General features: G+C 44.4%; 2 protein-coding genes across 3 annotated transcripts; both read left to right on the top strand.

Annotated features, from left to right (window-relative positions):
- Nucleotides 1-9,831: 9,831 nt before the first annotated feature.
- On the top strand, nucleotides 9,832-12,741 carry LOC311011407 (tubulin beta-4B chain-like). Its single transcript, XM_084006329.1, has 5 exons — nucleotides 9,832-10,047; nucleotides 10,731-10,839; nucleotides 10,930-11,040; nucleotides 11,221-11,465; nucleotides 11,556-12,741. Exons 1-5 carry the CDS (start codon nucleotides 9,991-9,993, stop codon nucleotides 12,366-12,368), a joined length of 1,335 nt encoding a protein of 444 aa, XP_083862455.1. The 5' UTR covers nucleotides 9,832-9,990; the 3' UTR covers nucleotides 12,369-12,741.
- Nucleotides 12,742-13,533: 792 nt separating this feature from the next.
- Nucleotides 13,534-22,466, top strand: dennd1c (DENN domain containing 1C). Of its 2 annotated transcripts, XM_084005860.1 has the most exons (23): nucleotides 13,534-13,713; nucleotides 14,509-14,573; nucleotides 15,060-15,103; nucleotides 15,706-15,755; nucleotides 15,834-15,953; nucleotides 16,068-16,137; nucleotides 16,236-16,316; nucleotides 16,404-16,469; nucleotides 17,218-17,271; nucleotides 17,354-17,464; nucleotides 17,611-17,711; nucleotides 17,798-17,843; nucleotides 17,937-18,038; nucleotides 18,651-18,776; nucleotides 18,974-19,075; nucleotides 19,209-19,299; nucleotides 19,582-19,622; nucleotides 19,715-19,765; nucleotides 19,860-19,907; nucleotides 20,059-20,166; nucleotides 20,358-20,440; nucleotides 20,529-20,742; nucleotides 20,824-22,466. In XM_084005860.1, exons 1-23 carry the CDS (start codon nucleotides 13,697-13,699, stop codon nucleotides 21,784-21,786), a joined length of 2,754 nt encoding a protein of 917 aa, XP_083861986.1. In that variant the 5' UTR covers nucleotides 13,534-13,696; the 3' UTR covers nucleotides 21,787-22,466. The 2 variants fall into 2 exon arrangements, with proteins under 2 accessions (XP_083861986.1, XP_083861987.1); XM_084005861.1 differs by lacking the exon at nucleotides 16,404-16,469.
- Nucleotides 22,467-24,337: the final 1,871 nt, after the last annotated feature.

Below are 24,337 nucleotides of genomic sequence, written 5' to 3'. Positions count from 1 at the left end.
ACACATTGGGAGAGTGTCTTTTGTCTGTGGAACGAGAGAGAGACTGGCGGTCAGGAGAGCTGGGGTGAGATATCTCAGAGAAGCAGTCAGCGAGGAAGAAAAATAATTAGTTTAATTGATATCAGTAAACACCAGTGGCATTGAACCAAGCTAGTTACAAAATGAGCTTAGCACCTATTCTCTTTATACTTATTTGATGGTGAGCTTCTCATGGCTCAAATAACTTCCAGATTATAAAACAGGTGGTAAATAGATAAAGAAAACCAATTGAGGTAACGGCAGCAGGGCGGCTGAGTGGTTTGTTGAATTGACCTGTCAGCTGTGGGATTGTTTCTATGAGGGTTTTGAATGCTTCCATTGAGCCTCTTTGAGGTGCTTCGCTTTCCTCTCATAATCCAATGACGCAGGTTTTTCTTTGCACTAATCATCGCGGCGAGAACTCAAAGAAAACCCAGTGAAGTTTGTAATTAGCACCCTTCCCAACCCAGTAAATGTGTTTATCAAGCACAGTGTGTAATATCTGAAATAGAACATTTACGCATCATAATTTTGTCTTTTATTACTATCTACATAATGTTTAACAATAAAACCCACCGACGCATTCTACCGAAGATGCGACTTGTCGGATGAAAAAGCATCTGGCAAGTTCCTTCAATTAAAGGTCATATTGATAAGAGTTTTATTTAAACAAATAATTTAAAAAAAAAAGAATACATCCACAGAGCTTTTAGAAAGGTGCGGAATCAAAGTATCACTTCTCGTGAAAAAAATGTTTTGATTATCATTTTTAAAAAGTCCAAAATGAATGTTTTGTTTACCTCTGTGTAGATGTGTGACGTGTGGCTTCTAGCAAGGCTTGTGAGCCAATTGGATAACGACGTTGGTATAACATGGTATCTCTGCGTAGTCAGGGGTCAAGTGTCTTTGGGGTTGCGGTAAGCGGGCGGCATTTCAGTACCAGTTCTAAGTGACAAAAGGAGGAGCAAGACCCGAGTGAACATTGGTTTGGCGTTTGTTCGAGTTTCAAAGACTGAAAAGCCACGCCGAGGTGCCACTTTTCTTCTTGACCGGTAAGATATCGTTAAAGCTAGCTAGCTAGTTGTTCAACGAACCGGCAACCCATTGAGGGCGCATGCGCTTCGAGCAACAGCTGCGTTGTGACGTGAATGCAATGGAAGAGGGTAGTGCGAGTGCGACATCTAGTGGCCGGATGTTATCAATGTTTTCAATAGCACCTTTGTTAACATTGGAACACATTGTGTAACTTTAGGCCACGAACGGCTTAGTTAGGTAGCATAAAATAATACTGCATACACACACAGTCAGCGCTCACAAAAAATCAGGACTTCAGTGATATAATGAAAGGTTAGAGGCTTGTTTGTCCTTCTTTTTGTTTCCTTGATGAGGGAGGAATACATCTTCCTAAGACATCCATAATGCCACACGCACTTGCAAACACACTGCACACTAACAAGATTTCTTTCTCTCTTCCGACTTCCTCAGTATTGTCTGCCTGAGCTGTCATATTGATTAGCAATAATGGCCACCAGCCAAAATCCCTTCTCAGTCACTAGATAAACAACTAAATAGAGGTCTCCGTAGACTTCTTCTCTTGTAATTCATGTATCACTGAACAATGAATCACCTTCAACAGCAGTAAACAGACTCACTGGGTGTGAAGATGCACTCTACTTAAACACAGAATCGCTTCAATAGAACACGGTTCTGATGGTTTTGATGCCGTGCAAATGATAAATTATGTTTCACCAAATAGAGAATAAAGTTCTCCATCTTCTTCATGCGGTACCTGCACTCAATTCAATCTTGATCCACTTTTACTTTTTCCTCAGTGTGCATGCGTGCATCCACTGTCACTTCACTGCGTGTCCTTCCAGAGTGCAGAGCCGCCTCCTTGGTGATCTCAGTGTTTCCGACAGGCCCGGTGGTTTTATGACTCTCATTAATGAGAGCGAATGATCCGCCAGCTCTGGCAGAAAATGACAAACTGGTAGTCAAGTGGTCACCTCTGTGTAACATATTGAAATAACCATGCAATTTATGAGCAGTGTGTGTGTGTGTGTGTGTGTGTGTGTGTGTGTGTGTGTTTCAAGTGTAACATTTTAACAAAGCATTACTGGGAGGAAACGTGTTGGACAGATGTAGTGCGAGAGATGCACAGTTGACGGTCGCAGCAGTGATGCGGGAGGCTGAGACACTATGGGGGAATGTGTCCTGAGGCATTGTGGGTTTGCTGAAGCATTTTAAATATATGCAACATCAGGATATGTTCTTAAAGAAGGATGATATGCTCTGCACACTTCATATCCTCCCAAGGAAAAGGAGGAGGACATATCAGCAGTATAATTATGTGTGTGTGTGTGTGTGTGTGTGTGTGTGTGTGTGTGTGTGTGGGTGTGTGGGTGTGTGGGTGTGTGCATGTGTTAGTCTTTAATTGCTCCACCTTCATCCTCAAGCATTCTGAAATCTGTAAAGACGTAATATCCCCTTCAGTTTTAACCATCAACTTTCATAAGTGAATCTGCCTGAGAGATTTCTTTTTCCATATGCAATCTAAATTATGTATTAGAATATGAATTAATCCACAGGGCAGGCTGAGGAAATTGAGAAATTCACAGTATAAGAAGCCAAAAAAATAGCCTCACTTGTTCTATGTTCAGAGACATATTTAATAAGAATATTGTTTAGCTATTTTTATGCATTCAAGATTCAAAAAGTAGTGCAAGGGTGATTTAATTTAATTGAATTGAACGTTTACAAGCCATGAAATGAACACTTTAATGTATTGTTTTATTATTATTATTATTATTATTATTATTATTATTATTATTATTATTATTATTATTATTATTATTATTATTTAAAAGAAGTGAGAGACAGACATCCAATCCAATCCACTTTATTTATGTAGCACGGTTTTAACAAACACAAAGTGTTGCACAACAAGATAAAGCACAATACATGGATAACACAATAGAAACACAATAAAAAAGATGAAGTACATTATAGAAAGATAAAAGTAATAAATTAAAATAAATAAATAAAATGCACTGCCAACACAAGATAAAAAATATGCACGTATACACATAAAATCATAAAACCAACACCCTACATGGTGAGATGAGACTGTGATCAGCTGAAGAACCGAAGGTCTATATCTCCCCCACATGGTCATCATGGGTTACTACATTGAACATGGTTGGATTAAAGGGATAGTTCAGAATTTTGGACATAAGACCTATTTTCCAAGTGAGCCGGTGTGTTCGAGACGTAAGGAGACGTTTTCAAGAAATTTCATTCAGTTCTTCTAGTTGCCGAGTTCGCTTATGCTATGGCTAGCGCAAGTCAACGGAAACTTTTGAAGACTCTGATGAGGAGTTTTTTTCCACCCAAACCCAACCGTACCTGTACGAGCCTGAATATACAGAGGAAGCGAGAGGGATGCTCAAAGGGCAGAACGTGAACGAGCGTCTGTGGAGACCGCTGGAGCTGAGAACCGGAACCGAACAAACGGAGACTGGTGGTGCCAGGAGGGATTCCCCGCAACGCGTCCGAGGGTTTACGGGTCTATGGACGGAGCAGAGGTCCGGCTTCGCGGTGCGTAATTGTGGCTTCGCGCGGCTGTGAGCTGCCCGGTATTTGAGTGAGCTCCAAGGGCTTTTCAGACAGCCTTGGGGGCACAAGTGCCGAGAGTTCGGCGGTGTTGAGCCGCGTGTTTACCGGCTGGATTGCGAGTGGCGCGTCTTAGAGTTTTATGTCCGACGGAGAGTCTGCATGTGTGGATTCGCGTGGCCGTGGGCTGCCCGGTGTTTGAGTGAGGACCAAGGGCTTTTCACCCAGCTCTGAGGGCACGAGGCCCGAATATTCGGCGGTGTTCATGTGTCTATTTACCGGAGGGAATCCCCGCAACGCGTCCGAGGGTTTACGGTTCTCCGGACGGACCAGGTTCGCGGTGCGTAATTGTGGCCGTGGGCTGCCAGGTGTTTGAGTGAGCTCCGAGGGCTTTTCAGACAGCCTTGGGGGTATAAGTGCCGACAGTTTGGCCCGGTTCGATTGCCTATTTACGGGCAGTATTTCGGGCTGCGCGTCTTAGAGTTTTGAGTCCGACGGAGCAAAGTAAAGTTCCGCTGCTGCTGAGAAACTAGTCCCTCAAAAAATGGATGATTCATGCGATGCGAGGTTAGTTTTGTTTCAAATATTATTCTATCAACACACATATGTACATCGACAGTCTAGTGTTTTAATGGATTTGCCTCGGGTGCACTGTGGAGTGGGCAAGACTGTTTTTAATGCTTATCTAGCTAAGAACCATTGACTCGCGCTAGCTATAGCATAAGCGAACTCGGCAACTAGAAGAACTGAATGAAATTTCTTGAAAACGTCTCCAGACGTCTCGAACACACCAGCTCACTTGGAAAATAGGTCTTATGTCCAAAATTCGGAACTATCCCTTTAAGCCTGTTGATCACACAATCCCTATTTGGCCACGACGCCCTCTCCACTTCAACTTTGTTTGCACATTCAAGCTTCTCATCAACCTTATTTACAGCCACAGAAGCTGTTCTCAGGTCAGGAATAAAGCTCTGAAAAACCCAAAGCACACTACATGTCCCAGAACAGCAAACAGTTATCAGCAAACTAGTGAACATAGTGGAGCCTTTTTCAGATAAAGAGTTGTGAAGAACCAAACAGAGCGGAGAGTGGATGTTGGACTTACATCCGTCTAGTGGCCAAAAACGTGATGAGTGATAAGGATGCTCCATGCTTCCTGGATGTGTTGATAGTCTACTGTTACAAACACATGTGCTTCTTCAAAGGTGATAATAGGAACATGTTGGGTTAAAGGCTTGTTCTGCGGCCGCCACGGGGGGTGGGGGGTCCTTTTTTGATTACAGTTTTTCTCCATTGGTTTGGCTCATTTCTCGAAACAGAAATTACATTCTCAAAACTCTAAGATCATTTGGCAAAACAGTCTTACAGTTCAGCACAACACCGTAGTTCACTTGCAAAAGCTCATATCTCTCCCAAAACTGTTCACTCATGCTTCAAAACTAAATTCCTTTCCCATATAAATAGTCAGTGCCCCCAAAAGACAAAAGATCCTTCTCAATTGCTTTGGCTCATTTCTCGAAACAGACCGGACGTTCTCAACACTCTTGGTGCTTTTGCCAAAATAACCTGGATGGTTCAGCACAACACCATGGTTCACCTGCAAAAGCTCATATCTCTCCCAAAACAGTTCGCTCATGTGTCAAATCTAAATTCCTTTCTCATATAAATAGTCAGTGCCCCCAAAATGCACCATCCCTTTGGCATTGTGTAAGCACTGCAAGTCAAAATGTTTAGATGTTTTGTCACTATGGCAGAGGACAATTGAAATATCCCTCATGTCCACCACTAAGTCTTAGCCCAGTCCTTCATTGACAATGGTTACCGTACTCGTTTTTTTTTCTAGCTAACAGAATACAATTGTGTGTAAAACTGAAAAAAATAGGATTTTACGGTAAGAGTAGCCACCCGTGCCAGGTTGTCGTTCAAACATAGAATTCAAAGGACAACACTCCATTCGTGATGTATGTCTTATGTATTTCTTACAGAATGAGTTACCAATGAAATTGTATTGTTGCTTTACTTTTTACCACTATGCTAATGCATCACTGAACAGTGGCTGGAATACTACTGTATCCCATTGAGGTACATTACTGCAGGGCTATAACACACACACACACACACACACACACACACACACACACACACACTAAATGAATAGGTAAATGCACATTTCTTGCTTTATGCACAGTGTCCAGTCCTACAGTATACAACATATAATTCAATTATTGACTGATATGAGTACATACCTGTTTTCCCTGCGAAAGGTTTGGATGATGGAGGAGACTGTAGAGCGAGGCACATTAGGCTGCACTCTGCGACCTGCCTCCACCATTGTGAGACAGTGGTTGACAACATGGTCGATAATTGTGGCCCGAATTTCATCCGGGACAACATGGTGTCTTCGTGCTACTCGGCCTCTTCCCCCTATTCCACCACCACGCACCCTTACTCCTCTTCCTCTTCTTCTTCATGGAGAAGGCAGTTGCCCTTGTTCATTTGCTTGGCCAGGTGCCTCCATGTTCAGAAATGGTACTGGTCCTGGTCAACCTTTATATATATATATACTGTATATGTTTGGCAGCATTCACAATCATAGACAGCACCTGTCAGGTAACTAAACATACGGTTTGATTGGTCATCTGAGATGAGTGAAACTCCTCCTTCGTTAGTCAAGTTCTAGTTTCACCTGACTGTCAATTACTGTACTCAATTTATCAAATGTTCCAAGAGATTCATATATGGTATTCATGGTATTATGTTCTTGACTAATTTTGACAATTGATCAGACTATTGTGCAAGTGATGACTTACACAATGAAATGATGCTGACATGTTTAGCAGAGAACAACCATTAGACTGAGAATCGACAATCAGTTTAGATCAACAAGATCTATTCACTTGGAAATTGTGCTAAATGTAGGCTACCTGTACTTAATTATTGGCAAAGATGTAATGAGATATTGAGACATGTACTAAGACAATTGCAATTTGATGAAATGAATGAGAAATGCAATTCTGTTGTGGACAATTGCCAAGTGGTTTGGAGATTTGTCCATGTTGTTTTGAGAATGTAATTTCTGTTTCAAGAAAAGAGCCAAACCAATGGAGAAAAACTGTAATAGAAAGAATGAAAACAGTTATTTGTGTTTGGTAGGTTTTTAACACATGCCTGACCTATTAAATCAGACTGATGTTTTATGAGCAGGAGCTTTGCCAGGATTTAATGAAATTCGGGTCTTAGCCCAGACCTAAAGGGGTCCAGGGGAGGATTTCATGAACAAGCACTATTTTTATGCTTTTTTTATGCACTGGAGCACCATATTTACATTTACCAGAACACAAATTAATGATTGACTAGAGTTGGAAAAACAGTTAAATGTATTAATGTTAACAGTGGTACAATGTACATTCACTCAATTACATGAGTGCTCAAGAGACAGGTGTGAAAGAGTCTGGAGATGCCGTGGTATGACGTTATGGGCCCTGGGTTCCTCCTGGTGCCGGACTAGCCAGGCCTCATGTGGTCAAAGTGTGTAGGCAGTTCCTGGATGACGAAGGCAGTGATGCCATTGACTGGCCTTCTCATTCCCCTGACCTCAATCCAACTGAACACCTATGGGATGTTATGTATCGGTCCATCTGACACCAGCAAGTAGCGCCACAGACTGTCCCGGGCTCACTGATGCCCTGATCCAGATCTGGGAAGAGATCCCCCTGGACACCATCTGCAGATTCATCAGGGACATGCCTGGATGTCGGGAGTTCATACAGGCACACGGGAGCCAAACACACTGAGTCACATTATTGGAGCCGCCTGTGATTTCCACTTTCACTTTGATTTTGGGTGTAATTTTGAGTCCAGCCCTCAGAGGGTTGATGATTTTGTTTTCCATTGACCATTTATACGTAATGTGCTCAATAAATTATACAATGTACATCAGTAAAGATTTTCAATTTGAATAATTTGTTCATCGAGATCTGATGTGTGATTTTAGTGTTCCCTTAATTCTTTTGAACAGTGTACATTCAGGGATTCACTGAGCTTAAACGGTGAAATGTTGCAGTCTGCAGCCTCCATTACTGAAAAGGGAAGCAAATGCAGAAGTGCCTTAAACTTGCATTCTTTCCAAAGGCCATCATGGGGCAAAATCCTCTGGTTGCAAAAAGAAATCCAATTGTATAGAAGTCTATGAGAATATGACCCTACTGCTCACTTGATTTATTACCTCAGTAAAAATTGTAAACATGAGTTAATGGTCTCAATTCCTTGTTTCAAGTCTTCTTCAAAGAAGCATAATGTTCATTTAGTAAACTATCGTCCCATTTAGAGTAAAATAAACTATAAAGAAGGCTTTGTATTCGGCCGTGTCTATCATGTGATTGGCAGGTCGCCACCGCACCGTCATCTGGGTGTTTCCAGTTCATGAAAGTTCATTGTTAACAGTTAACATTTTAGTCGCCAACATTTGGTAATTAGCTCCTGTAATGTATTTTTTTTTAATCAGAAGGAATGGAAAACAGCAATAACAAAAACGATCCTCTAGGCAGATAATAAAGCATAACATCATAACAAAAAATTCAGAGTCACTCTCTGTCATGCGGTCCATTAAGGGCAGCTTGATTCAGGATTCCAAGATGGAGCCAGGTCTCTGTAGAGATGTGGGGACACTCATGGACCGTCCTCAAGTCTCATCTCATCCATCTTATTTTCAGACATCAGACAGCCAGGAGCAGGCTGGGTAATGGAGTAGCCTTCGGTCCTAGCTGGGTCAGATGACTTGCATTCAATGGCGTTTTGGTCCAGCAGGTCTGGTTTGGTGCTCGGCCGTGGACGGTCATCGTCTTCATGATCGCCTCTGAATCCAACACACTTCCTTAACTGGTGTTGATGAATATATTCTGTCACATGCAATTAAGTGTTCAAAGAAAAAGCAACTCATTAAGACACGCATAGATTGGCCGTACCAATCATGATTCCAGATTCTCAGCGTACCCAGATTGTTTCAGGATCCACTTGATAGATGACTGCTGTTCAGTGAGTGATCACTTGTGACTGAATTTCACCGCCTCACTCCCCTTTTTTGTATTCTTTGCACGCCTGCGAGCAAAAGGTTGGGGAATGCCATCTTGTTCTCTGACTATCACTTCTTCCTTCCTCGTTCCCTTCCGCTCTCTAAATGTCCTGTCTCTACGGGCAGCAGCACAATGAGCTGCTTCCTGTGGGCCTGATCAGACAGGGAGTTTTGCAGGTGAAACGTGAAGCAAACCACCTTTTCGTTGCCCGATCAGAATATCAGTGGTTTTTTTTACGTTTTCTTTTTTTTTATTGTTGCTAGGCAACCACCAAACGACTGCTAACTTTAGCTTAATATAGTACTATCGTAGTGTAATACTAAACCTGGACATGTGTGATTCCCAGAGGGCAGTAGGAGGGGTTGGTAATGGGCCCAACAACATATTTTTGCTCTGAGCAGGTTTGTCTGTGTTCTGTGTTCTCGTGCAAACATGAAACACTACATCCATTCGGGATGTGATGTCTGATGATCAAAACCATCGGACTCATAACCAGGATATGATGTGTGCACGTAAACACATCTAAGATAACATGAGACTGTATTAATCCGCAGTACACAGATTCATGTGTCACAGCAGGAAGAAGGTAGGAAACGGATAAATAGGGCAAAAATAAGAGATAAAGGAAATGTCATCCGAAAGCAAGTTGATGTGAAGTGATGATGCAAGTCTCTGCATGTAAGTGAATCTATGTCATTCCAACACTATTCCTCTCCAGGAATTGAGTGAAGAATGCCCACACCCAGACGCACACAAGTCACAGATCATTGCTGCAGCAAACACAACGTTCACTGGCAAACCGTGCTATAATCTTCATTGCCTTTCTCCTCTTTATTCAAGGGTTGCTAGGCTCCACGTCACCACCTCACTGAGGATCCATCCGTCTGCATGAACAATCAGCGTGAAGAAGAGTCTTGTTTATCGTTCCACTGTTATCTGTCAATCCCACAACAACCGGCCTATGAACAAAAAACACACGCACACACACACAGCCCGAGCTTGGACCAATTTTCCGGCCTTGCCCGGTTCCCGTTGCCATGGAGATGACGTCATGCTGCAGCACCGAGACGAACAGCGCAGCCGCGGACGGAGGGGTAGGGCGAGACGACAACGCAGCCACACAGCTCCTCCGCCATTCATCCACAGAGTGTCGACCGTGAACGGAGAGGACCAGAACCCGAACCGCTGAACAACCGGAGCCGGCTGAGCCTCCCCCCCGCCCCCTCTCTAGTTTCTCCGTGAGACTCCACGCACACTCACGCACGCACGAACACACCGCAGCGACAACATGCGCGAGATAGTGCACCTGCAGGCCGGCCAGTGCGGGAACCAGATTGGAGCAAAGGTATGAGGTCTACCATCACGTCTACCTGCCGGGCTCGGTTTTATATGGTTGGGTTCGGGTGTGTCGGTGGTCCGGAGGCCACGTCATCAACGGGACGCGGTAAAGGGGTCAACACGGTGCTGTGGACCGTCTGTATGAGACCGGGAGGCAGCGCACAATAGCATCTTTTAGGATGGGCGGTGGCGAGCCGAGACGTCCCTTCTGCTGTCACTGAGGCCCTGCAAATCTCAGCCGTGTGTGTGTGTGTGTGTGTGTGTGTGTGTGTGTGTGTGTGTGTATTGTCTCAGACAGAGAGAGGGGTGGCTCAGACATGCACTTTTCAACGCACATATTGGTCATATATAATTACAATGATACTAAAGCATGATAGGCCACTCTGGTGCTGCAACTAGTCAGTGTTTTTGTTATTGATTATTCCATCACTTATTAATCAACAATTAATCGTTTGGTATATGAAATATTGCAAACTGGCCGGCACAAGGTGATGGTGCTTGATTTTTTTTCTCTTTACAATTAAAAATGACTTTTTTGTTTTTATTTCCATCATCAAATTTGTGTCATCTGTTGATTTTCTATCGATCAACTGCCGTGGATCAACAACGTACGCAGACGATTCCCTCCACCCTGTGTTGAGATGTTAAAATGTGGTTTCTGTCTCATCCAACCCATCGACGTGTCTGTAGTTCTGGGAGGTGATCAGCGATGAGCACGGCATCGACCCGACAGGAAGCTACCATGGAGACAGTGACCTGCAGCTGGACAGAATCAACGTCTACTATAATGAGGCTTCAGGTCCGGACTGTTAAAACAACTCGGTGCTCTAATTGTCCGTCTCCTCTTTCTCTAATAAAAAACGTTTTGACGCATGGATTTGTGTTCCAGGTGGGAAGTACGTGCCTCGAGCCATCTTAGTGGATCTGGAGCCAGGCACCATGGACTCTGTCCGCTCCGGCCCTTTCGGACAGATCTTCAGACCAGACAACTTTGTCTTTGGTACATGATATGTGATCAACCACGCACACACACACTGGTTATTCCATAAGAAACGCAAAGGTCACTTTAATTATCAGCAAATGAAAGTTCTCCAGTTGAAATGAAGGCGTACACCCTTTGGCAGGATAAATAAGGCTTAATATTCAGAGGGTGGGTTGTAAAGAACCCTTTTACTTCCAGGCCAGAGTGGAGCCGGTAACAACTGGGCGAAAGGTCACTACACAGAGGGAGCCGAGCTGGTGGACTCGGTCCTGGACGTGGTGAGGAAGGAGGCTGAGAGCTGTGACTGCCTGCAGGGTTTCCAGCTCACACACTCCCTGGGCGGTGGGACCGGCTCCGGGATGGGCACCCTGCTCATCAGCAAGATCCGTGAGGAGTACCCCGATCGCATCATGAACACCTTTAGTGTGGTGCCCTCTCCTAAGGTACACTGATCACATCACACTGATTATTGGTGTGTTTGTTTTGCTCTTTTCTGGCTGAACACTCCTGACCTTTGCCCTTTCTGCCTCCAGGTGTCCGACACGGTGGTGGAGCCATACAACGCCACCCTCTCTGTCCACCAGCTGGTCGAGAACACAGACGAGACCTACTGCATCGACAACGAGGCCCTGTATGACATCTGCTTCCGCACCCTGAAGCTCACCACACCCACCTACGGAGACCTCAACCACCTGGTCTCCGCCACCATGAGCGGGGTCACAACCTGCCTGCGTTTCCCCGGCCAGCTCAACGCCGACCTCCGCAAGCTGGCCGTCAACATGGTGCCCTTCCCCCGCCTGCACTTCTTCATGCCCGGCTTCGCCCCCCTCACCAGCCGGGGCAGCCAGCAGTACAGGGCCCTCTCCGTGCCCGAACTCACGCAGCAGATGTTCGACGCCAAGAACATGATGGCCGCCTGCGACCCGCGCCACGGCCGCTACCTGACGGTGGCCGCCGTGTTCCGCGGCCGCATGTCCATGAAGGAGGTGGACGAGCAGATGCTGAACGTGCAGAACAAGAACAGCAGCTACTTCGTGGAGTGGATCCCCAACAACGTCAAGACGGCCGTGTGCGACATCCCGCCCCGGGGGCTCAAGATGGCGGCCACCTTCATCGGCAACAGCACGGCGATCCAGGAGCTGTTCAAGCGCATCTCCGAGCAGTTCACCGCCATGTTCCGCCGCAAGGCCTTCCTCCACTGGTACACCGGCGAGGGCATGGACGAGATGGAGTTCACGGAGGCGGAGAGCAACATGAACGACTTGGTGTCCGAGTACCAGCAGTACCAGGACGCCACGGCCGAGGAGGGGGAGTTTGAGGAGGAGGGAGAAGAGGAGGGGGCCTGAGGCGAAAATCACTCCTCGTTTCTCAACAGCCAGTCTGTCAACTTATTTCACTCCTGCTCTGCTCTCTCTCTGACTTTAGTTTCACAGTACTATCCTTCCCCTCGCTCTCTTATCGCCGCCACTTTTCTGTTTGCTTCTCTCTCTGCCTCTCCTCTCTCTCTCCTCCACTCACAGTCACCTCTCCTCCAGCCAGAGTAGGATCCACAACACTAATCCCACCCTCCCATCTTGTTGCTCGTATAGAGGTAGCTGAATCGGGTGTGCTTGTGGTCTTTTTGTCGGTAGCTATTTGTTTATGTTCATTTATCACCGTCGGTCAAACAGTACCCGGGACAAATAGTCGATAAAATCGATCACTTGTCTAGTTTGGCATTGATTGAATTAAATTTGTTCGGAAAAATATCCCTGTCTGCGTTGAGTTCTTTTGTGTGGTACATTTTGAATTTCAATATGTTTTAAAATGAAGTACAAACGAAAATAAGGATAGAAGTAATATATATGTGTGTATGTGTATTAAGTGTCGCTGATAGCTTTCCAAAAAGACTCCTTTTGATTGAAATAGACCAAACTGGGCATCAAAAACCTTTGATGATGTTTTCCTCAAGGCAAACCAAAATGGAGACCTGCACTGTCCACAGATTAGGCAGTACTGCTTGAACACCACTAGGAGGCAGCAGTGACATCTGTGAGTTTAGTGCCTCTCTGAGCAGGATGTGAAAACCTTGTTGCCTCTCACCGCTTACGAAACTTGTAACACCCAAATATTCTGTTCTGTTAACAGTTGCAATACACACAATTACACCCAGACATGTAAAGCATGTGGGTTCTATATAAATCAAGCTATAGACAGATCCTAGACATGAACTTTTTAAATGCAAATGTCACGAAGGTCACTAGTGCAGAAATGCTATAACTTCAAACAGATAAATAAGATTTGTGTTTTATATCTAAAGGCTATACCCTTTGTCTTTATGGCTGCTAATTAAATAAATATAGCTGCATTTAAGTCTTAAAACAAGAAGTAGGAGTTGGAACAACAGATGATGGCATTCTAAGCGAAGTGAAAATGAATGTTGAGTCTGGAGAGGTGGTCTTATAACAGACGTCATACGTGTGTACACACACACACACACACATACTGACAGAGATCAGGAAGTGTTCTGTCACTCCGATTGCGCTGATTGTGCAGACAGCTGCTGCTACTCGCCGTTGTCTGCTTCCGTAGACGCCACCGCTCCATCAGATCCGAGGTATGACTGTCGTCTGATGCACCTGCTGACCTCTGGCCTCTCCGGACAAACACATGGACACGGGAACATCCAGACAGCATGGGCTCCAGACTGAAGTGAGTAAAAAAATGTTTTTAAATGTACACGACTCCCATCATCACTCTGCCCGTCAGTCAGTTCTTGTGGTTTTTATTACTTCCTCTCAACGACTGCACAGGAAGTTTCCTGCAGCGACTCTGTTGCCCTTTATGCGTTGCCATACACTTCACGGTCGACCAGAAAGAAAATGTGTTTGTTGCTTGTACTTTAATGTCTTGTTACTTATAAACAGTTGCAATACTACGGTGTAGAAATACTGTGTTACGAGTAAAAGCCCTGCATTTAACTTGTTACTATTAAATATGCTTATAATAACTAAAGTTATGCAGGATGGCACATTTCAGAGTTATATTCAAATATTTTCCAAATTGTACTATAATTATTGATGTATATGTTCATCAGTTTGATGGTGCCGCTGGTGAGGGTGGAGCTGATTTTATATAGTTTTGGCCATTTTCATGTTTAACTTACGTCGCAAGGAATTAGGTGATTGATATTTTTGCATCATAAAAAACAAGTGACATAAAAAAGGACAATATTTACCTCTGAGAAGAAGACTAGAAGTAGAAATGAGAATGAAAAATATCTATCAAGTACCTTACATGTGTACTCAAGTCCAGAACGTAATGTAGTTTCATCCCACCACTGCAGATTACTCTCTCTGTAGCCGTACTCGTCTCAGAGATACACCTCAGTGTTCAACAGCACACATGTTGTCTCCTATCACCCTGGAGAGACATCCCATACGTTTGGTGAAATCATGACAAGCGTTGGGCAGATACGTTTGACACACTCTGTCTCTTTCCTGCCAGACAAAACCCTGAGCGAACCTTCTACTGGTGCTTTGAAGCGACTTGCCCCGTAGCCAGAGACAAAGGTGAGTCCCCTGTCTTCGTGCCGTCTGTCGAAGCACCGTTTGCAGAGTGATTTGTCAGCAACAGAGAAGTTCATTCAAATTGTTCCTCAAATCCACGACTCTCTTCACGTTTTCCACCATCCGAAGTGTTTGCTTCAAACTTACAAAGCAACACAAATGAATCTGTGTTGTAAAATGATAAAAATGACAAGGCTGGGTTTGTAGAGAGAGTTGCTCTTACTTCCTGTCATGTGATCAGAAAAACCACAGCGCCTGTCTAGTCACTTGAACCAGATCGCATGTTGTGGTAATCTGACTCAGAGGGTTGAAAAACACTTTTTTATTGATTTTAATCATTTATTTGATAAGTCGATTCTTAATGAGTTGTCGACGCATACAATGTAGCTTTTTTTCTGTTTCACTCAATGCTTTGCTTGCTTGTGAGTACCTTGTAAGTTTGGGGAATTAGCCACGGTGTTCATTCATGTATTCTTTTTAATGGTATAGATCCTGGTGTGCTGTTTCAGTTTCCTGAGGACTTCAGCGATGAGGTACTAATAACATGTTATTTAGCCGTGCTAGAGGTGTGACTCTGTGGTTTGGTCAGTCCACCACTTTGTTTCAGACCGAAATAGCTTTGCTGCAGTTGCAGTACAAAGTAGGAAAGAGTGGAAACCTAAAATATCAATCAAGGTGGCAAGTATAAAAATGTCAATACAGATATCCAAAATCCACAAAATCTAATATAGGAAATGTAAAAACAAGATTAATTGCAAACATCATTAAGTTACAATCATTGTAAGCTAGTAGCTTTATTTTAGTAGAATTGGATTGCCATTAAATTGTATACAAATTTTCAATCAATCCTTGTCTTGTAGTCAATCCTTGTCATATTTTATATCATAGAATAAAACATTAAACGTATTAGACCTTGTTTCAGGCATCCAGCCAATATTCCATTCAAAAAATCCATTGACTTGTTGCAAACTCATTCCCTGTTTTAACACTCACTCCTGCAGATACCATCATACCTGCCTCATATTAATACTGTCATATGTTAGCAGTGCTGTATCTAAATACAGTCTCACAGAGCCACTAGCATTGCTTGTACTTGTTTTGTGATTTTTTTTGTGATTTTTTTATTCCACTCTAGGAGTCTTTTCAAACGTTACCCAGGTTCTGCTTCCCGTATGACATACAAAGGTGGGTATGAACTGGTTTTCCTCCGTTTCATGGTCTGTCTATGCGCATGTCCACATCTCACTGCCTTCATCTGCACAGGACGAGGGAGGGAGTGGCCGTGCAGCACTTTACTTTTGTTCTGACTGACCTTGAGGGATGCCAACGTTTTGGCTTTTGCCGTCTCACCAACAACACACACACCTGCCTTTGCATCCTCAGGTACATTGGCGTGAGACAGCGTGTGAATTTGTGTGAGGGACGTATTGAAAGAGGAAGTTGAACCATGCCTTCAACCTGATAACGAAAAAGGTTTTCTAATCACTGTGATTGCAGTTATCTTCCATGGTTTGAAGTGTTTTACAAACTTCTCAACAACTTGGCTGATTATCTCACAAAAGGACAGGTGAGGTTCCCCTGTTTGTGTGTAATCTCTCTTCTCCATTAGTCCCCAATGCTCTCGTATGAGTGGGATTAACATAAAGGCCATCGTGTTCTCCACAGACCAATGAGATGAAGGCGCTGCTGGCTGCCCTCTACAAGCAGCCCTTACCGCTGGCAGCTGGATCCGTCACTCTGCAGATGGTAAATCTCTAATACGTCCGATGAGAAGCAGGTTACCTTCATGGAGGTTTTTCCGTCAGTGGTTAGCGTCTTGTGTTTTTTTCTGAGGGAGAGCAGCTATTGGTCAGCACAGAGGTGTCCCATCCTGTTGGACACCCAGAGGGACAAGAGGGGGTGAGTCCCACAAGGGGGTTCATGTGGTCTGGAATAATGGCTGAGCGGGTTCAGACTAACTCCTGCTGGAAACCTATAGCTGTCTGTGCTTGATGGCTAAACCTGATGTGTGTGTGGACTAAAACCCCGTCACTCACCCCTCTAATAAAATGTTTCGGTCAAAACTTAACACAATTTGCACTAATGTCTGCCATTCATGGTGCTCTTTGCTGCTGTTGACTGTTTGTACCCATAACCCATAACCCATGATTGTACTGACCCCGCAACACATGTTTCCTCTTACAAGTAGCTGCAGCTGGTTGTGTCTTTTTATATTCCAAAATAACAAAAAGAACATTTGTTCATCTGGAACAATTCCACAGTGTGAAAATAGAGACAATATTAAAATTGTAATCCATACTATTTCAGTCCTGATCTGATTTAATACTAAGAAGTATTGGTATTTGCCTTCATAAAGCTCAGATACAGCATAAAGAGAGTCACTATCAATGAAAACTTTTATACAGAGAGGAATTCCTGAATGTAAATACATTGCAAATGAACAGCCACCATACATAATATCAATAATGGATTTAGGCGTCACAGGTAAGGTAAGATATTTAACGACATTTATTTATGATACAGAATTGTGGAAAGAAAACTTAAAAATCTGATCCTGTGACCTGCAATGTTGAAGCCAAAGCAAAAACATGTCCATTAAACCCCCACAGTTGTCCTATTAATGTTGCGTTTCATTCGTTGGGACCAGGTTCCATACTTCATCGCTCCAGACCCCGGAAGTCTACCTTCAATCCCTGAAAATGTGAGTATGGGAGTTGTGGGGGGTTTCTTTTGTGTCCACTTTGCACATTCAAACTAATGGGATGTGTCCGCTGGTTTCCCAGAGGAACTTGACGGAGCTGATTGTGGCGGTAGACGTGGGGAACCTGCTTCAGCTCTACGCCAGCATGCTGTTTGAGAGACGCATCCTCGTCTTCGCCACCAAACTCAGCACCGTGAGACACACGTTTTTTGGATCTTCTATTTTTTTTATCAGACTTTATTTAACGTCATGGTCGTTTAACCATATTTGACACCTGTCTAACTTGCTTGCGTGTCCTGTGCGTGTCTGAAACCGTCACCTGTTTTGTGTCGTGTGTAGCTGACATCTTGCGTGCATGCACTCAGTGCAGTCTTATACCCCATGTACTGGCAACACATCTTCATCCCTGTGCTGCCACCCCACCTACTGGACTACTGCTGGTAAGAAGTCTACCTGCCTGTGTGTCTGTATGCCTGTCTGTTTGTACGTCCTACATTGGATTCACACTTGTTTTATTTGGTTACAGTGCACCTATGCCTTACCTAATAGGGGTCCACACCAGTCTATCTGAGGTGAACTACACTCACTCAAATGCTACCAAACTAGCAGCTTTGTCCCCACAGACTGACAGTTACTCGTACTGTGTCTCCGTGTCTGTCTGACAGAGGGTGAGGAGTCGTGGCTTGGAGGAAGTTGTTATTCTGAACGTGGATACAAACACTCTGGAAACCCCCTTTGACGACCTGAAGAGGATACCTTCAGATGTGGTAACAATAAATCGCCTACAGTCATAAATATAAATATACATGTGTGGGTTTGTGTGGTCACATATGGCTTTTCGTCGTCTCCCGCTATGTTTTTACAGGTACAAGCCTGTACAGATGTTCTGGTGAGCAACAGGAAATAAGTAAACAGGAGTTTTGTGAACTCCTGTTTGCGTTCACGTCTGTAGAACGTTGAAGATTAAATTAGACTCATAGCAGCAACTTTAACAAACAAGGCAGCAATGCAGTCACCTTGGTTACATTGTTAATATATGGTTAGCATTTTAAACCCGGCCCCGATAATTCAATCAGAAAGTGCTACACCGGAAGCAGAGGCATTTAAGGGCCCAGCAACTGTGGCAGAGCAGCCTGATTTAGATATCGGTTCCTCTGATGGAAATACCGCAAGATTCTTGAGTTCCTGTAAATTTCCTGTGATGGAAACAGCATATTGGCTTGCAGTTTTAATGGTATGAACACGGCCTTTTGCAAGATTTCAGCCTGTCCTTCAGCCCCTTTGTGCATCCACCCAATCGAATGATGTTGTCTTCACCGTTGTTTCTGACAAGCAGCTGTTTTCCCTTGATGGATGTTGAAATGTACATATCTCTCCAGATGTCCGGGCTGAAGATGTGCTTGAAGCGCCAGGCGGTGTCTCCTGGCTGTGGCGTCTCGAGGGCATTCCTGAAAGCTCAGGCTCTGCTGTTTGGAGGCTACAGGGCCGCGCTGCAGGGTCACAAGGTCACTCACTTGAAAGGCTTATTATTGACACTTATGTTATCAACAGTGGAGTGTATAATTAATAGTATATTCAAATGTCTTGGTTGCACTTCTCCTTTGCTGTGCCTCTCTCTTTCTCTCTCTCTGTCTCTGTCTCTGTCTCTCTCTCTCTCTCTCTCTCTCTCTCTCTCTCTCTCTCTCTCTCTCTCTCTCTGCAGGAGGGTGAGATGTGGTTCAGTGAAGAGCTGTTTCTAGATCACAAGTCTGCCAGTATGAGGCAGTTCCTACAGAGTGCCATTCATTTGCAGTCCTTCAAACAGGTACACGTTACGCCTCGTCATTTACTGCCCCCTAATGGACACATACTGCAATTACAAGACTGGAGAGGAGACTGTTCAAACCATGAAACCATTTTTTTTTTTATGTCAAATGTTTATTTATTTATATTTTTAGTTCATTGATGGCCGCCTGGATATCCTGAACGAAGAGAAGGAACCAGATGATCTCTTTGAGGAGGAGATCTTAAAGTGTGAAACGGCTGCAGGTGTGTATCTGTGAGCGTGGCCGTGTATTACTCATGTTGTGGGGACACAAATATGTTGACACAGTCATATTGTGGAGACTTGCCTTCCTTTTGGGGACAAAATGCACGTCAGGATTGGCAAGTAGCGGTTATGGTGGGTAAATCAGGAAGATTGATGAAAGTCAATGCCCTATAAAGTGCCCGGAAATGCTGTGTGTGTGTGTGTGTGTGTGTGAGAGAGAGAGAGACGTTCATTGCACTTCCCACGTGTCCTCCTCCCATTGTGTTTCTTTCTGTTCATAGGGAGAAGCAAATCGTATCAACATCTAGTTGGTAATTTAAAGGTACGTTGTTTGACTCTTCAATGAAACAGTTTGAAGGTTGTTCCTGTCTTGTCGATCAACATGCAACACAGATGCACTTTTACTTCTGACAGAAAGGGGGAGGAGCGCTCATCCTGAACATGAAGTCCAAAGCAAACATGAGGGTGAGTGCGAGCCAAGGTGTTTTTGCTGGGAGGTGGGCAAGTGATATTCAGTCTGCATCACCAAAACAACTCTAATGATGTTAATGCCTCCCAGGCTAAAGGTCTTGCCAAGTCTGGTCTGAAAAACCTGCTGATGCACAAGGTGGGTCAGCTTTATGTGGGTGCATGTTGCCATTTTAATCTAATTAATCTGCTGTGGTTTGACTATAATACTCCTTCTGTGTGTGTGTGTGTGTGTGTGTGTGTGTGTGTGTGTGTGTGTGTGTGTGTGTGTGTGTGTGTGTGTGATGCAGGTCCACAATGAAGAACACGCCCTTCAGAGAGGAGGATCTGTGTCGCATCGCCGTGCCCAATCGGACTGCTTGCAGAACCGCCTGCCAATCACACAACACTTTGGGAGGGTGAGCTCTGTCGCAAAACAACCCCATATCTATTTTTAATATTTCAGAAAACTGGAACCAGTACCATCCACACATCCTCCCCATCACCAAATCTTCTTATTCTACTGTCCTGCTTGTTTGTGCTGCTTTGCACCTTTTTACTGCTTCGTTACCATCCCACGGCTCCGTTATTCCATGTTGCCTCATGTCAGTCACGTCCCCGTCGGCCTGTTCACAAATTTAGGACTCCCGGAGACGAGGAAGACACACAGGACACCGAAGACACATGGGCTGGGTGAGAGAGAATGTGGGAACAACCCCAGGATAAGAATATGCAGCATGTATTCTCTTGTTTGTGCCATTCTGTTGCCTCTGTGTCTCAGAGCCGTGTCCGGGCCGGTGGTCGAGCCCGACTCCGGGCTCGAGAAGGATGAAGAAGAGGGGGACAATTCACTGATGTGTGATCCGGAGGAGATGGATCTGCTGGGGGAGATCTTTGACACGCTCAGCTCCCGGAGCTCCCACGACCGCGGCATGCTGTACGGGACACGCAGCCTGGATCTGTTCGGACCGGACAGCCATGACTATATCACGAAGGTAAGAAGACGAGGAACTCGCACACACACACACACACACACATGTGATTTCTGGTCTAACGTCTGCTGTTGTGTTTTTCAGCGTGGTTTTCCAGCCAACCCCAGCCAGGAGAGCCTGTCTCTGTCCATCAGCGGCAGTGGCAGCCTCCACAGCTGGAATCTGGAAACCACAGAAGAGCTGTCAGACCTGACAGGCGACTCTGATTGGCTGGACGCCAGCGTATCAGAGCAGGAGGGGAGCGAGTGTCTGCAGGCAGCGTGTGAAATCGAGGAGCAAGAGAGCAGAGAGGAGGAGGTCAGAGTGAAACAGGAAGAAGAAACGGTAGCAATAAATGGGACCAAAGAAGAGGAATTGGATGAAGGAAATAACTTTGAGGAAGTAAAGTTAGACAAAGAGATGAAGAGGGAGGGTCGAGAAAAGCGAGTGAGTTTAGGGGAGGATGCTGGGAAAGAAATGGCTGCAGAACAAGTGGACGAAGGGTTGAAGGAAAAGGGGGAGGGCGAGAAAAATCAGAATGAGGAGGTAGTCGAGGGTCAGGAGATGGACAAAGGGACCAATGACATGCAGAAGGGTGAAGCAAGAGAAGAGGAGGAAAAAGAGAAACAGGAGGAGAAAGGTCAAGAGCTGACTTTAAAACTGAATCCCCATCCTCCCAACGCTGAGGAGGACAATCTGAAATCTCCTCCTGGGCCTCGGCGTCTCATCGTTGACCCCGAACCTCCAGCAGAACAGCAAAACAGTAGCGAAGAAGGAGCAGAGAAAGAGACGCAGGAGATGAGACAGGTCCCCTCTTCTCCTAAAGTGCTGTCTGCTGTAGCACGCTTCCAGTCTCAGCCGCAGAGCTTTCAGGTGAAGTCCAGGACAAAGGAACCGGCGGAACCCGCGAGACCTTGCAACCTGCTTCGGAGCAGGGAGAGCACACAAACGTGCCGGCCGTGTGACTCTCATATATCAGAAGAGAAAAAATGCTCAGAGGGGAATGAGGAGGCAGACCTGCATCTAATCAAAGTATCTGAACTGAAGAAGAGATTTGAGCTCAAATGAAAGCCTGGTGACGTTCTAGGTCGTCTTTGACAAATCCCATGAAAACACCAAAAAATCAGCAATGTGTTAGTTTTTCTCTAAATCCTTTATGATGTATCCTGCCGGTCTGTGACTCTCGCCTCCAGGTCCATTTGTTGCCACTGTAGATCTGTAAAAATGGGTCCCAAATACACAGTCATCCCCTAAAACATCTGGGCACTGCAGCGTTGAGCAAATGTTACACTAACTGGAGTAAGTCATGCATTTATACAGTTTATACAGCAGCAGGATGGCATAGCTGGAACTGAGTTGAACTAGTGTGTGTGTGGCTCGCTCATGGTTCTTGGTCTTTTCATGGCATTTGTTGGCGATGCGAAAAAGTGTATATTCAGCAAAAATTTAAAGAGATTCATTTATTTGTCGGGATATTGTGCACTTGATGAATTGCACCTTAAGGCAACTACTGTAGGCAGCATGGTTGAAATAAAGAAGTTCAGGACAATTCATGTTTTGCATATCAGCTACCGTTTGATGGCCAATTCGTCATTGATCCCCTTTTTTTTCTACCTTTAAGTGAACGCCTGTAAGGGGTTGCTTCATCAGCTTAAACTGACAAATGAGGATAATTATTTCATTTTATGGTCTTTGTACAGAATCTGAATGATGTAGAACCTAATAAACTAAACATTTTGAACAACCAACATCCCTTCAATGGCTTCAATGATCCGAGGGATGGGAAAGATTGTGCTTATTCATGGTTTATTAACAGAACACCTTGTGTACAATACATGATTTTTTTTTTTTTTTTTAAATAACAAAATTGAGCTTCTCAGGGCTTGACATAAAAGTGCATCACAGTCATTGCCAGCATTTTAATCAGTATCCTTCATAGCTGGAAATAGTGTAAAACACTGTTTTTATATAAATACACAGAGTAAAAATATACTAACTTCTGTACAAATACAAAATATACTTCAGCTCATGTTCCTTATGTGGCGGAATAAAGGGAGTGAGTTATTTGGATAAAAGGAATACGACGGAGAGACACTTCCTCTTTTCTTACGGTGGAACAGGTGACATCAACAATTAAAAAGATTTTCAGGTGCAAAAGAAAACACGGATCATCCCGCGGTGGCAGCAGCACAGCAGCGTCCGGAAACAGGAGGGAGAGTCCGCTGCTATACCTTCATCATATGAGGCGTTCTTCTTTGGGCAATGGGAGAGGCAGGCCAGGTTTTTCAGATCCCGCCGGTCCCACCTGCTTCCTCTCCTCTGCACTCGGCCTGTACGTCCCCTCCATCCGTCTCTTCTTCCTGATGACACACAGCAGCAGCAGCAGCGCCAAGCTGAGCAGGGACAGCACGGCGGACACCAACACCGACACTGTGGGTGAGATTAACACCTGCATCGCCATGGTGACAGACCGCTGTGGAGGGAGTCGCAGGCAGGTCAGGCAGAGGGGACAAGAGGGGTCAGTAAATGTGTAACTCCAGATAAAACCGTGATTACATGACGCTTGTCAGATCAAATCCATTTTCAAGAACCTTCAGGAAGTGTGTAAAACACAAGGAGAAATAATGGTGTTTAATTGGTGCACTGCAAATTAACACAGTCTTTCAGCCATGGGAGTACAGGCAAGTAAACAATCCGATGTGAAGGAGAATAACCATCTGTGAATAAAGATTTTCATGTTTTTAAACTGAGCTTCTCTTTTGAGGGAATTCATATTTCCCTATAAATTAGAACACAAATGCATTACTTGTTTCCAGGAAATGTCTTATGAATCAACAAATTTAAAAAAATAAAGTCTACGAAAGTCTCCACAAATGCAGGGATGAGAAGATGTGAAAGTGCTGAACTCACCTCCCTGAGGATAATCAGGTATCGATCAGGTCTGTGAGGCCCGTGTTCTTACATCTGGACCAACAGTGGTGCATCTGGAAAAAATTAATTAATAAAAAAAAAAAAAAAAAAAGTTTTTAATCATTTGAGTTAATTATTGAACAAAATAAATACATACGCTTGTTCTAGCAGTGTGAGGATTTCCTGCTGGTCTTCCTTTAACATTACAATAAACGTAATTCATTAAGATTTTAGACATTTCAAGACGCCAATCTGGCTGGAGACGGGCTCGATTAATCAAGAAAATTCGTCAGATTAATAGTAATGGAAAATAAATGGTGGTGGCCCGATATGCTGAACAGTTAAATGCATAGAATTCAAATAAATGACACATTCTATGTCCCTGCACTGCTATTAAAACACATGGCCTGTAACAACATCAATGAGTATAGAAATTAACCCAAACTACAAATATACCCTGGCAAGAACCGCAGGGCTAACTCTTCAATATAACGACGCAGAAGGAAGAAAATAGACCCAAGCTCGCCATTAATGTCCTCCTATGGAAATAAATTGTAATCCGCATGGACTCCTCACACCCCGAGAGTTGTACACTGCTACAGGCGGATGTGTGTGTGTGTGTGTGTGTGTGTGTGTGTGTGTGTGTGTGTGTGTGTGTGTGTGTGTGTGTGTGTGTGTGTGTGTGTGTGTGTGTGTGTGTGTGTGTGTG

Source organism: Eutrigla gurnardus, assembly GCF_963514095.1.
Source record: "Eutrigla gurnardus genome assembly, chromosome: 3".
Lineage (NCBI taxonomy): Eukaryota > Metazoa > Chordata > Actinopteri > Perciformes > Triglidae > Eutrigla > Eutrigla gurnardus.
This window is presented reverse-complemented; position numbering and strand designations above follow the sequence as displayed.

Coding starts and splice junctions, on each gene's coding strand:
- LOC311011407 (XM_084006329.1), top strand. CDS start 9,991: ATGCGCGAGATAGTGCACCTGCAGGCCGGCCAGTGCGGGAACCAGATT. Junction 10,840..10,929: donor CTACTATAATGAGGCTTCAG/GTCCGGACTGTT, acceptor TTTGTGTTCCAG/GTGGGAAGTACGTGCCTCGA. Junction 11,466..11,555: donor GTGTGGTGCCCTCTCCTAAG/GTACACTGATCA, acceptor TTCTGCCTCCAG/GTGTCCGACACGGTGGTGGA.
- dennd1c (XM_084005860.1), top strand. Junction 19,300..19,581: donor AAAGTGTGAAACGGCTGCAG/GTGTGTATCTGT, acceptor TTCTGTTCATAG/GGAGAAGCAAATCGTATCAA. Junction 19,766..19,859: donor AGTCCAAAGCAAACATGAGG/GTGAGTGCGAGC, acceptor AATGCCTCCCAG/GCTAAAGGTCTTGCCAAGTC.